The sequence below is a fragment of the Chiloscyllium punctatum genome, chromosome 26 (assembly GCF_047496795.1).
Source record: "Chiloscyllium punctatum isolate Juve2018m chromosome 26, sChiPun1.3, whole genome shotgun sequence".
Classification (NCBI taxonomy): domain Eukaryota; kingdom Metazoa; phylum Chordata; class Chondrichthyes; order Orectolobiformes; family Hemiscylliidae; genus Chiloscyllium; species Chiloscyllium punctatum.
Genome location: NC_092764.1, coordinates 62,404,673 through 62,417,773, shown reverse-complemented (window position 1 = coordinate 62,417,773; position 13,101 = coordinate 62,404,673). Strand labels below are relative to the sequence as shown.

General features: G+C 44.1%; 1 protein-coding gene across 1 annotated transcript in view; it reads left to right on the top strand.

Annotated features, from left to right (window-relative positions):
• LOC140453126 (uncharacterized) overlaps positions 1–13,101 on the top strand; it is a 92,696-nt gene extending 79,595 nt beyond the window's left edge. The window contains exons 12-17 of the mRNA XM_072547536.1: positions 1,731–1,874; positions 5,037–5,153; positions 5,255–5,297; positions 5,386–5,492; positions 8,768–8,886; positions 10,316–13,101. Coding sequence (XP_072403637.1) covers positions 1,731–1,874; positions 5,037–5,153; positions 5,255–5,297; positions 5,386–5,492; positions 8,768–8,886; positions 10,316–10,364 — 579 coding nt within the window. The 3' untranslated portion in view covers positions 10,365–13,101. The remainder of the gene's footprint in view (positions 1–1,730; positions 1,875–5,036; positions 5,154–5,254; positions 5,298–5,385; positions 5,493–8,767; positions 8,887–10,315) is intronic.

The following is a 13,101-nucleotide window of genomic DNA, read 5'->3' as shown; positions in this document are numbered from 1 at the left end:
CATATCCACCACAAATTCAGCTGCACCTCCACACACATCATTTACTGCATCCGCTGCACCCGATGTGGCCTCCTCTTATTGGGGAGACAGGCCGCCGACTTGCGGAACGTTTCAGAGAACACCTCTGGGACTCCCGGACCAACCAACCCAACCACCCCGTGGCTCAATGCTTCAACTCCCCCTCCCACCCCACCAAGGACATGCAGGTCCTTGGACTCCTCCATCGCCAGACCATAGCAACACGACGGCTGGAGGAAGAGCGCCTCATCTTCCAACTAGGAACCCTCCAACCACAAGGGATGAACTCAGATTTCTCCAGTTACCTCATTTCCCCTCCCCCACCTTGTCTCAGTCCCAACCCTGGAACTCAGCACCACTTCCTAACCTGCAATCTTCTTCCTGACCTCTCCGCGCCCACCCCCACTCCGTCCTATCTCCCTCACCTTAACGTCCTTCCACCTATCACATTTCCAACGCCCCTCCCCCAAGTCCCTCCTCCCTACCTTTTATCTTAGCCCACTTGGCACACCCTCCTCATTCCTGAAGAAGGGCTCATGCCCGAAACGTTGCTTCTCCTGCTCCTTGGATGCTGCCTGACCTGCTGCGCTTTTCCAGCAACACATTTTCAGCTCTGATCTCCAGCATCTGCAGTCTTCACTTTCTCCAAGAAGATCCCTTTTATTCTGAGACTATGCTTGCTGGTCCTAGACTCTCCCATGAGGTGAAATAGTCTCTCAGCATTTACACTGTCAAGCCCCTAAAGTGACCCTTCTCTGAACTGCCTCAGATTACATCGGAATGCTTAAGCTAAACACCCAAACATGTCACCTGATGGAAAGACTATTGGACAATGTTTCTTTGTTTCTTTTCCCCCCCCATTGGATGTGGGTGTCACTGACTGGGTCAGCGTTTATTGCCCATCCCGAGTTGCCCATGTAAAGGTGGTGGTGAGATGCCCTTCTTGAACTGCTGCAGTCCCTGTGCTGTAGGTAGACCCACAATGGGATTGGGAGGGAGCTCCAGGATTTTGACCCAGTGATAATGAGGTAATGGTGAAATACTTCCAAGTTAGAAAGGTGAGCCACTTGGAGTGTTTACCAATTTAAGATTCATGACAGACTGAGAGACAGTTGGAGAGAGGGTAGGGAGAGATTTGAAAGAAAAGAATACATACCAGTAAAAGAGCAGTTTAATTTTGACAGTCCCCAGACCATCAGAGTGAACAAGATGTCATAAGCTGTTTCAGCTGTACAGGTAGACAGAGCAGAAAAAATCCCTTAGCATTTCTTAGTCTGTCAGTGTCTGGGTATCTCAGAAAAGGAGAAAAGATCACAGGTGAATGTGTAAATGTCACCCTGGTGAGCTTGTCAGTTGAGTAAGAAATTGACCGGAGCGACAGTTCACAGGGGGTTAAGTCTGTTTGAGAGATACTATCGTGGAAATGGGTTCATGGGTCTTTTTGCTGTTTATGATTGAATACTTCCAAAACGTCTCACTTATATCATGTTGTTGGTTTTTCCAGTTTGTATGCTAAACTTCTGCTCTTAGTTAAAAGAATATGAGAAACCTCTTATGAATATGTTCAGTGACTGATCACCATGGTACCCAAACTGGAAAAATAAACTTTACAGTCAATCAAGTCAGGTTTCACTCTGGAATCTAACTGGTTCAGTATTATCACCAGCTGGGCTCATAATAAACAACTGATTTACCTTGTTTCATTCAAACAGATCCAGCAGAAAAATGTCTCAAGCTTAGCCCGAAAGGTTGAAATTGAATTGCCTCCAACTCTTCTGGACAAGGTTAAGGAACAGCCAAATGTTCTGATATCGAGAATCATTTTTGTTATCTATGGAAATACAAAACATTTCCAGGTAACGTAGTCAGAATCAACATTGAAGTACAATGCAAGTTAATTCATTTGAAAAATAACAAGAGGAAAATATTATATCAAGTAATTGCTACATTTATGAAGTTAACAACGTGAAATGTCGTGCTGTGCCTCGGAGTGGGATGCAAGAAAGGACAGCAGGTTTATGCTCATACACGCTGCTTCATACTCTCATGGTCAACATTTTCCAACAAGAGAGAGAGAGAAATGTCCCAGTGATTGTATTGTACCGTGTCATGTGATGGGGCTGCTATACCGAGTAGCTGGAGTTTTGTGGAAGCAGCAGGAACTGGGTGAGGGTCTGGCCTCACTGGGTTCTGCATGAGCACAAGGTGCAGTATCTGGATGTTTGGTCTGAGTCCCAGTCCCCAGGGACTGCTGGGTGATATGGCTGTGGTGCATTGAGCAGCGTGTGGTGAGAGTGCTGTGGTTGGGGGGAAATGTCCTTTTGAAGATACATTCACTGACCTCGACCACCTGTGTAAGCTCACTGACGTACTTGTGGCACTGTTTAAGACACAAGACCCACACTTGAAAACAGGAGAGAACACAGCTTCAGCACTCACTCTGTCACTCAAAGGAAAAGCTACCAAATTACATGAATCATTTACACTGCCACGAAACTGTATTTTGCCTCTTGTATGGGGGCTTGTGTGCCTGTACAACATCGCATTTGACCCTTCAATTTACATAACTCGTTAAGTAGTTTTTAGTTCTGGGCTGTATTGAAGTTATAGCAGGAGAACACTGGGTTTGAGAGCATAAACTGCTCAGAAGGACAGTGATGTCAACCCTAGCTATGCATCTCATTCATTTTGTACATTTCGACTAAGCCTCCCCTCAGCTCCTGCGTTCCGAGTTTTACTCACCTCTCCTTATAGCTCATACCCTCTCATCCAGGCAGCATCCTTGTAAACTCTTCTTTCTGAAGCCTCCAATCCTTCCTTTGGACTGACGACCAGAAATGAACACAAAATCCTATGTGTGGCCTCATCAATGTCTTACATAGCTGCATCATGACCCCCTCACTCTTGAACACAATTCTCCAAGTAATTTTCTTCAATAAAGGCACAACATTAGTCCTCTGGCAACTCACCTGTGATGACAGATGAGTCAAATATTTCTGAATGGGCTCCACAATTTCTTCCGTCACTTCCCACAGCATTCTGGGATACACTTGATCAGGTCCTGGAGATTTATTTAACGTTATGTTTTCTCAAGCATTCAACACTTCCTCTTCTGCAATGTGAACTGTTTTCAACACATCAATATTTATTTACCCAGAGTTCCCTAGCCACCATCTTTTTTCTCCACAGTAAAAGATTGACACGTAGTATTTATTTTGTATCTCTCCCATCTCCTAACAGAGAGAGAACCTCATTGACCTGTAAGGGACCGGATTCTCTCTCGAGCTCCTCTTATACTGTTCATGTTTTTAGAGAATCCTTAACCTTATCTGCCAAGGCTCTCATATCCCCTCTCTGACCTCCTGATCTCCCTCTTCAGAATGCTCCTACCCTCTTTATACTCTTCATAAGAATCATTTGATCCCAGTTGTCTACATCTCACGTATTCTTGACGAGAACCCCAATCCCTTCATTCATCCATTGTTCTCTCAAAGGGTCATGAATCTATGGGATTCTCTATTCCAGAATGCAGTGGACATGGGAGACTGAATAAATTTGAGGAGGAGAGTAACAGATGTTTAATTAATACTGGGTTAGAGGGTTATGGGGAGAGGGCAGGACAGTGGAGTTGAGGCAGAGATTAAATCAGCAATGATCAGTTGAATGACAAAATAGGCTTGAGGGGCTGAGTTACCTACTCCTGCTCCTAGTTAATAGGTTTACTGTTTATTACTGGTGTTTTGTCTGCTTCCTCTTGTGTGAAAATGGACACAAGGTACTCAGTATATTGATCCATCACTAGCTTGGTGTTTCTTCCAGAATACCAGTCTCCAGCAAATAAAAAAACAAAGGAACCAACAGGAACAATACTTTCAGTTTTTGTTTATTTCATCTTTTGCCTCACTTTGACTTTTCAAACATTAGTTGTCCTTATATGCTCCATTTTCATTCAGTAATTTTCTACTCTGGCCAGTTCATACTCACCAATTCTCCCAATCTCTCATATCCTGGGAAGTCCTCTGTAATTGTAAAAGAATTGGGCAGTATGGGTTGGAACAGCTTTAACGAGCTGGGAAAATAACTGACATTGGGAGACCTGGAGTAAATACTGAAATGGAAGTGAAGGTGCTACAACCATCGGAAAATCCATGGATTGCAAAACCATTTCCTGTTTTAACTTGATGTCAGGTAAACTGGAACATCGGCAGTCACAGACAAAGTGTTCCTTTCCAGTACAGAGATCAGGAGATTACTTCCATCCACACAACATGAACTTTTCTATTTCCAATATTCAGCGCCCCGGATGAACAGCCTCTCATTACAGGAAGAGATTCTTCCTTCAAGTGTCGGATCATAAACAATGTGTTCAAAGTTGTAAAGGAGTTTCAGTTTTAATCAGCCTTTTGGAATGTTTTTAGATTACTTCCAGTGTGGAAACAGGCCCTTCGGCCCAACAAGTCCATACTGACCCACTGAAGCACACCCACCCAGACCCATTCCCCTATATTTACCGCTGCACCTAACACTGTGGGCAATTTAGCACAGCCAATTCACCTGGCCTGCACATCTTTGGACTGTGGGAGGACACCGGAGCACCTGGAGGAAACCCACGCAGACACGGGGAGAATGTACAAACTCCACACAGTTAGTCGCCTGAGGCGGGAATTGAACCCGGGTCTCAGGGGCTGTGAGGCAGCAGTGCTAATCACTGTGCCACTGTGCTGCCCATATGTTGGTGAGGACATTCTGACAAATGAATCCAAACATGTTTCTGCAAACCTAAGCTGCCTCTGCCTTGTTTGGGTGGGCAGTTTCATGCTGGCTGTACACTCATACCATTCAGAAATGCTCCTTATTTTGCCTCACTTACTGAAATACCAATAAGGCCAAGTCTCTGCAAAAAGGGTTGTATATATGAATTTATTCAAATTTAATCCTGTTTAAAATACACTGTCCCATCTGTAAAAAGTATACACAGTCCTTAAGTATACATTACTCTTGCTGTTCTTTGTCTCCAGAGTGACAATAACAGCACTGTGTTAAACAATCTAGTAAGTGGAATAGAAGTGGTCAATGTCACCATTGAAAACCTCACAGACCCAGTGATCATTGTCTTCCAGAACACAACCTTGCCGGTAAGGGGAAAAACACTCATTCATTCATCGTTGTGCAACTGAACAAATAAGTTATTTAAGTGAATGAGTGTCCTTTATGATGTAAATCAATTCCATTTTAGACTAACTCAAGTGGAAAATGTGCCTTTTGGGATTTCAGAAAAGGTGAGTTAACATTTGATAAAACAAAATTTGTTAGCTCTAGAATTGGGGAGTAATGGCTCACCTCTGATTTTCTAACTTTTCATTGTAGGGAGCACAAGTCATGGCATCTGGAGTGAGTCTGGCTGTACGACAGAAAGTCAGCTTCACAACATCACCTGCAAGTGCAACCACTTGACCTCTTTCGCTGTCTTACTGGTACGAATGATCCAATCAAATACTGTGTTTTATTCTGGAACAATAAATCTCCAGCATGCTGTGATCAATCTGTCCTCTCATTGTGGTTTAAATACAATTTCATTGTGGAATGAAAGGGAAGCAGAGAGACATAGATCATTGAAAGCACAGATGGGGACCATTCTGTCCATCGCATCTGTGTGTACCGAGAGGGATCTATCCCAAATCAATCCCACTTTCCAGTAGCTGCTCTGTAAATTATAACAATTACAAGCAGATCCAATTTTCATTTTTGAACATAATTAGGGTTTGACTCCATTACACTTTTCAGTTGCGAGTTCCAGATCTCTATCTTCTCCTCAACTGCCCTCTATTCATCCACAAATTAATCTAAATTTCTACCCCATGGTTAATGATCTCTCTGCCAAGGGAAACAGGCTCACTCTGCCTCAAGCGCCTATTGCATTGTCCATCTCAATTAAATTTCTCCTCAACCTTCCCTGTTCCAAAAACACCTGGTCTCTCCAACCTGTCCTTGTGTTCTTTATTCCTGGTGATACCTTTGTCAATGTCTGTGTACATTTTGTCTGTGATTAAATCCTTCCAGTAACCCTGTAAATGGTGTTGTGTGCAGGACTCCACCAGTGTCTGCCCTAGATTGAGCTGATGCTCTCTGCTGCTATATTTTACACCTTGGTTAATCAACAATCCCATTGGCCTTCTTTGCAGCTGATCGACCTAATTTGTAACCTCAGGGAACATGTGCTCCACAGTCTCTCTATTCCTTCACACCATTCAGTATTCCACTATTTATTGTTTCTTCCCTCACCCATTTGCCCTCCTCTAATTCCCTACTTACATTTCTCTCCATCGTGTTTTCTCCCAGTTCAGTGGTAATCTCTCTAATGCTTGAAGCTTTCTTCCTCACTATCCATTTTTATAACATCTGCAAACTGAATCCTGTCCCTACCTCATTGATACCTGCCAAGTAAAGTAAGGGACAGAGCCTTACACAACCCCACTGAAACAGCCTCCCAATCACAAAAGCACTGTTGCCCATTCCCTTTGCTTCTTATCATTGAACAGCTCAGATTCAATTTGTCCTGTGCTCTTGGATCCTGTGGGTTCTTGCTTTTCTGCCCAGTCTCCCATATCATTCTTTCCCCTTAGAGTGGTCCCTGGCTGCTCAGTGATATCACTGACCCAGATAACAGGGAGGCAACATACCCCCCTGGTGTCTGTGGCTACAGTAATGTATGTTTATTCCCTTAAGTAGTGGTTGCACTTCCACTGTCATCATTCGGAATTTTATCGGTGTTTCCCTAAACAGAATCACCAAGATGCTCACAGTTTGGCATTGCCATCACCAGTTCACAAACCCACCTCCAATCAAAGAGAAAGATGCATTGGGACTCCTCCCTGGTTCTCTTTAGGCAGTCATTCATTCCCTCTCTGCTCGGGGATTCTTAAACTGCAGCATGTCAGCTCCTGCTCACACTCTGAAGCTCAAGCTGCTCCAGACGGTGATAATTCCTGTGTACGTGATTGTCCAGCACAAGAGGGCTCCTGTGGTACAGTGGGTAGTGTCCCTACCCCTGATGCAGGAGGCTTGGGTTCAATTCCTCCCTGCTCCAGAGGAGTGACATCACAATTCTGAACAGGTTCATTAGAAAATACCTTGTCCAACACGTGAAGCATCCTGGATTGTCACGTGCTACAGGGTGTGTACTCAACACAACGGAGGTGCCCCACCGTGTCCTTTTTCAGTGCACAGTGTATAAACGTACCAGAAAGACAGAGGGTTGTGCCTTATTTGAAAAATAGTCCCAGTTACTTGGAATCTGCTCCTCCTCCCCTTGTGCTGATATCACACTATTCTTTTATATCCCCACTGCTCCCATTCCCTTCCCTCCAGGCTTTCCATTTCAACCTCATTTGTTTCGACCTGATTTCTTGATCACAATGAAGTTATCAGTAACTGAACTGAAACATTTCCCTGTGAGTCGCTGATCTGCCTTGCTCTGTGATGCCACTTTGTTATGTGTTTCATGCTGTGTCCTTCAGCTCCCTTTGCTGTTACTCTGTTACACTGCCATTGAAATCACTGCAATTACTCCTGTGAGCCACTTCACTCACCTGACTCTCTCCATCCTTGTGGGATCAGAAATTGTCATTGATGAGCCGAGGAAAGAGTCAAGTTGGCAATAGTCAAGGTTGAGGCATTTCAAGGGCAGGCAGTTTTCTCCCAGAACCCCTTGCCAACCCAGCGCCAAAATAAAACACGGCACAAATTTTGATGTCTCCAAATGCATCAGGCAAGAGAGAATCCCAAAGCAAAGTCTAGATACCCAGTGCACATTTCTCTCACCCAGAACAGGCCACTGTAAGCTATCATTTTTCCGACAGTACAACATGTCATGATCATTGATGCAGATGAGATTGGAAATGTGTAATCCATTACACAGCAGACCGAATTGTTGGAGTTGTTTGTCACCTTTACAGAAATCGTGGTTTCTGAGGGTTCGTTTTGAATTGCTACATGTCCATTTTGGTTTGACTGTCTCTTTCTACAGTGTATGAAATGTCCTTAATTTAGGCGGCATTTGATGTAGATTTAACAGAACAGAGACAATTAATTAAAAAGGACTTCAACAATCCTGGTTTCTAATACTCCGCTGTTTTGTCCAGCTGCTCCATTTTGATTGACAGATATTTCTCTGATCCTTTAGACCTTGGTTTCTTCTGCACATTGAATGGCAGCTGGGTGGGAGCTGGAGTTTTAAGGAACATTCAGAATAGTTGGTTGAGGCTGAACTGCCTCAATTCTGATGTGAAAAGAAAACAAGGTCACCCACTGGCAACGAAGCTGGTTTGACAGACTCTGCAAGATGGCACGATCCACATACATCTCCAGCTGCTCACAGCCATGGGACACTGTCTTCTGGGAGCTAAATGCAGCGTGGATTACAAGGGCACCTACAACCACTGTGCAGTTGAAGGCTGGTACAGCCAGTATTGGAAACTTCCCTCTGCACCAGTGAGGCATGTTGTACTGGAGACTGGACTTCTTTCGTCTTGTCCATATTTCATGTTTCCTTTCATTTTCCTTTTTCCTGTTATTTCTTCAACCTCTCCTCTTTCAGCCTTGAGTTAAGGTATGAAGTGGCGGAAGTGCCTTTCGAACATTTCTAATGGCTTTCAGGATTTTTGTGATCAGCCCTTAAATATGGTGGATCTGTGGCTAGATCCCTGATGGTGCTTTGATATAGTAACATTTCGAATTTTCTTTCTCAAAGGACTATCACAATGACGATGCCTCAGATGTTGCTTCATCGACACATTCTATTGCATTGATTATTGTTGGGACCTTTATCATTTTCATAGTGATTACAGTTCACTGCTATGAGACAATCAGGTAAGAAAATCTGCTCTCAAGGCTGTGATTCTCCTTTCGAAGTGTATTTCTACTGCAAATCCATTCTGTTTTACATTTACACATTGTTCATTCTGAATTGTTATTTCTTTCAATCAATTACAGGCGACATGCACATACGCTAATACAAACTGATTGGATCAAGTGACTAGTTTTCACGTTTTACTTTGATTTTGGTGTAAGCTTTGATTATTTGAATTTCTTCACACAATGAACAGTATAATAACAAACCCAAAGCAATGATCACCTATTAATAAACCTTTGACGAGGAGAAGGGGCAATGTTGAATCAAATGTTGCTGTCTTGAATTGCCAACAACTCCTGAACTTCACTGTGAACATTCCAATGTGATGATCCCTATTTCAAACCTTGCAATCCCAGCCTGAAATTCTTTGTATTCTTGGATGTGAGCAGATGGAAAACTGCAGGTTGGGTCGAAGTAATTAGAATATGGATTCACAGCGTGTATGAGGGGAAAATCCATACAGGATGTTCACACCGAAACACTGAAAGAATCTAAAACATTAATCTTTAGGTTTATTTATCAAATTGTTCATTTATTCATGAAAGCTCCTCTCATGGACTTGTCTTCCGAGTCTTAGCTTTTCATAGGAGCTGATGCTTGACTTTACTCCCCTCCTGGGAGGGACTTCAATCAGTTCACCCGTGGCCTATAGTACTGACTATTTTGAATTTTCGATGATGTGGCAAGTGAAATGTTGCCTTTGTTAAAGTGTTTTAAGTTGAAATTGTGTCAAATCAATGGTTGTAGTTTCAAGTTTCATTCTGGAGAGTTGAGCACCTGATCGAGGCTGGTCCCTCAATGAAGTGTAAATGAAGTGCTGCAGTGGCAGAGGGGCTGTCTTTCAGATGAAGCATTAAATCAAAGGCCTCACTGCCCTCTCAGGTGGATAGAAAAGATCCCCTGGGCCTCGACTGAAACACAGCTGGGGAGCTAGACCAAAGTGGCTTTATACTCTTGTACTTGGGTATCTGTGAGGCCCATTACCAACCCCATTGCTGCCTTGAGACAAGGCAGGGTCTGTTGATGTGAAGGGTGCTGCACTTGCTGGAATTCCCAGCTCACCTCTGACACAGCCTCAAACCTGCCACAATGTACAGTATGTAGCCTGAAGGTGTAGGCCTGTTCCCTCACAATCAGGATTTCAGATTAAACTCAACTCTCGACAAATAATCATTCTAACTTCCTGTCTCTCACAGATTAACCCAACTTGTTCTCTCCCAATTGTTGTTTTTATTGTCAGAAACTTGTATCTTAAAGCCATTATGAATAAAGGCGTGTCAGTATTTCAAGCTCATGTCAAGGTCAAGCGAATGAAGACAATTGGCTCTGAAATATACTGTCAGTGGTTTGCTTCCTTTGAATATTTATGTTCTCTTTCTTCAACAGCAGGATGATGTGGCCTTCAGGAAAACCTACAGGACGTTCCCGGTTCTAAGCAATTTGAACAAAATGATCCTGGCTTTTTCCTCTCGAGTGCCATTACATTCTGGAATACTTTTCAAATAGCTGAAGAATTTCCAAAGTTTCTGCTAATGAAGAGACACAAACATAACCTTGTAACCAGAGCTGGTAATTTCTATGTCATACTACATCATGAATGCTTGGAACAAACCTCCAGAATATCTTCCAGTGACAGGTTTGCCTCTGAAGCCAGTCTTCCTTTGTTAAATTGTTTATCACTGTCAATGGATTCCAATCTCACCTTAATGACTGCTCAGCTTGGAGTGTGGGTGAAGAAAGAAGAGGAAATAAATCATTCCTCGATCATAGTGCTACACTGCACCAAACTGTTTAGAAAAATGGTGAGAGCTAGTTCTCAGTCTTGAACCAGGAGAGCACACTCCTTCCTATTCACTGTCTCGGTGTTCTGCCTTCAGGATGTATGTCTGTCCAGCTCAAACAGCATTGCTGAAACCCAAGAAGCAAACTGCTGTGATTCTGGAATGAGCAGCTGACAGGCCTCATGGCTTTCCATAATGAGATAAGGATAACGGGAAACATGGGTGGGTGCATGTCATTCATGGTGGGGTATGGTGCCTCAGTGGTTAGCACTGCTGCCTGTCAATACAGAGACCCAGGTTCAATTCTAGCATTGGGCCACTGTCTGTGTGCAGTTTGCCCATTCTCCCCTTGTCTGTGTGGGTTTCTTCTGGGTGCTCTGGTTTTCTCCCACAATCCAAACGATGTGAAGGTCAGGTGAATTGGCCATGCTAAGTTGCCAAGTCAGGGGTGAATGGGTCTGGGTCAGTGTGGGCTTGCTGGGCTGAAGAGCCTGTTTCCATATTGTAGGGAATCTAATCAAATCAAGCCACTGAAACCCAGTGCTATCCCTGTCTGTCATACCTTGCTAAGGTATTTTACAAAGTTAGTAATAAAGCACATGGCAAGAAGGCAGAATGTAAAGTTTCAGGCTGAATACATTCAACACATCCTCCTTCCTCACATCAACCTCTTCAAACATATCAGTCTGTTTCACGCTGTCCTCACAAACGACAAGGTCCCACTCAGTTGTGAATACTGAAGCAAATTATTCATTAAGGACGTTCACGACCGCCTCCGACTCGAGGCACAAGTTCCCTCCACTATCCCTGACTGGCCCGACCCTCACTCTGGCCGTTCTCTTGTTCCTCACATCAGTGATAAAAACCTTAGGATTTTCCTTAATCCCACCCACTTAACCATTTTTATGCCCCCTTCTTGCTGTCCTAAGTCCGTTCTTCAGTTCCTTCCTGGCCACATTGTAACCCTCGAGAGTCCTCAACCTTGCCTCCTCAACCTTAAGTAAGCTTCCTTCTTCCTCTTGACTAGATGTTTCACATCCCTTCTTACCCAAGGTTCCTTCACCCGACCATCCCTTCCTTGCCTCAGTGGGACAAACCTATCCAGCACTATCAGCAACTGCTCCCTAAACAACCTCCACATTTCTGTCGTGCATTTTCCTGAGAACATCTGTTCCCAGTTTAGGTGTCCCAGTACCTGTCTAATAGCACTGTAAGTCTCCTTAAACCAACTGGATACTTTCCCATACCGTCTGCTGCTATCCTTCTCCATGACTATTGTAAAGGTCAGGGAGTTGTTGATCGCTATCACTAAAATGCTCTTCCACCGAGAGATCTGACACCTGGCCTGGTCTGTTACCAAGCACCAAATCTAATATGGCCTTCCCTCTAGTTGGCCTACCTACATATTGAGTCAGGAATCCTTCCTGGATACACCTGACAAAAACTGTTCCATCCAAACTATTTGAACTGAGGAGGTTCCAATCAATATTAGAGAAGTTAAAGTCACCCATGACAACAACCTGTTACTTCTGCGCCATTCCAAATTCTGCCTTCCAATCTGCTCCTCCATGTCTCTGTTGCTATTGAGGGGGTCTGCCAAACTAGATTAAACCCACCCGAAGAGCTCTCGCAAACCTCCTGCCCAATACATCGATGCTGCTCCAGTTCAGGTGCAACCTGTCCTTCTTGTACAGGTCACCTTCCCCAGAAGGTATCCCAATGATCCATATCTCTGAAGGCCTCCCTCCTCCACCAGCCCTGCAGCCATGTGATCATCTACACTCGCTCTCTGTTTCTAGCCTCACTCGCCCTTGGCACTGGTAGCAATCCCGAGATTCCTCCCCTGCTCATCCTGCCTTTTTAACTTCCAAACTAATTCCCTGCATTCACTTTTCAGGTCCTCATCGCTTATCCTAGCTATGTCATTGGTACCGATGTGTACCACAACATCTGGCTTCTTACCGTCCCCCTTAGGGATCTTGTAGACTCGATCCAAGACATCCCTCACCTTGGCATCGGGGAGATAACTTACCATTCGGGAGTCTCGTCTGCAACCAGTGAATCTCCTGTCTGTTCCTTTCAACATTGAATCTCCTCTCACTATTGCTCTCCTATTTCCCCCCTTCCCTTCTGAGCCACAGAGCCAGGCTCAGTGACAGAGACCTGGCCATTGAGGCTTTCCCCTGATAGGTCACTGCTCCCAACAGTATCCAAAACGGTATAGTTATTGATGAGGGGGGTGGCCACAGGGGGGTCCCTGCACTGTCTGGATAATCCCTTTCCCTCTCCTCATAGTCACCATTCTAACAGTGTTTGTCATTACACACTATAATTATTTCTGATTTGGAGATGCCGGTGTTGGACTGGGGTGTACAAAGTTAAAAATCACAC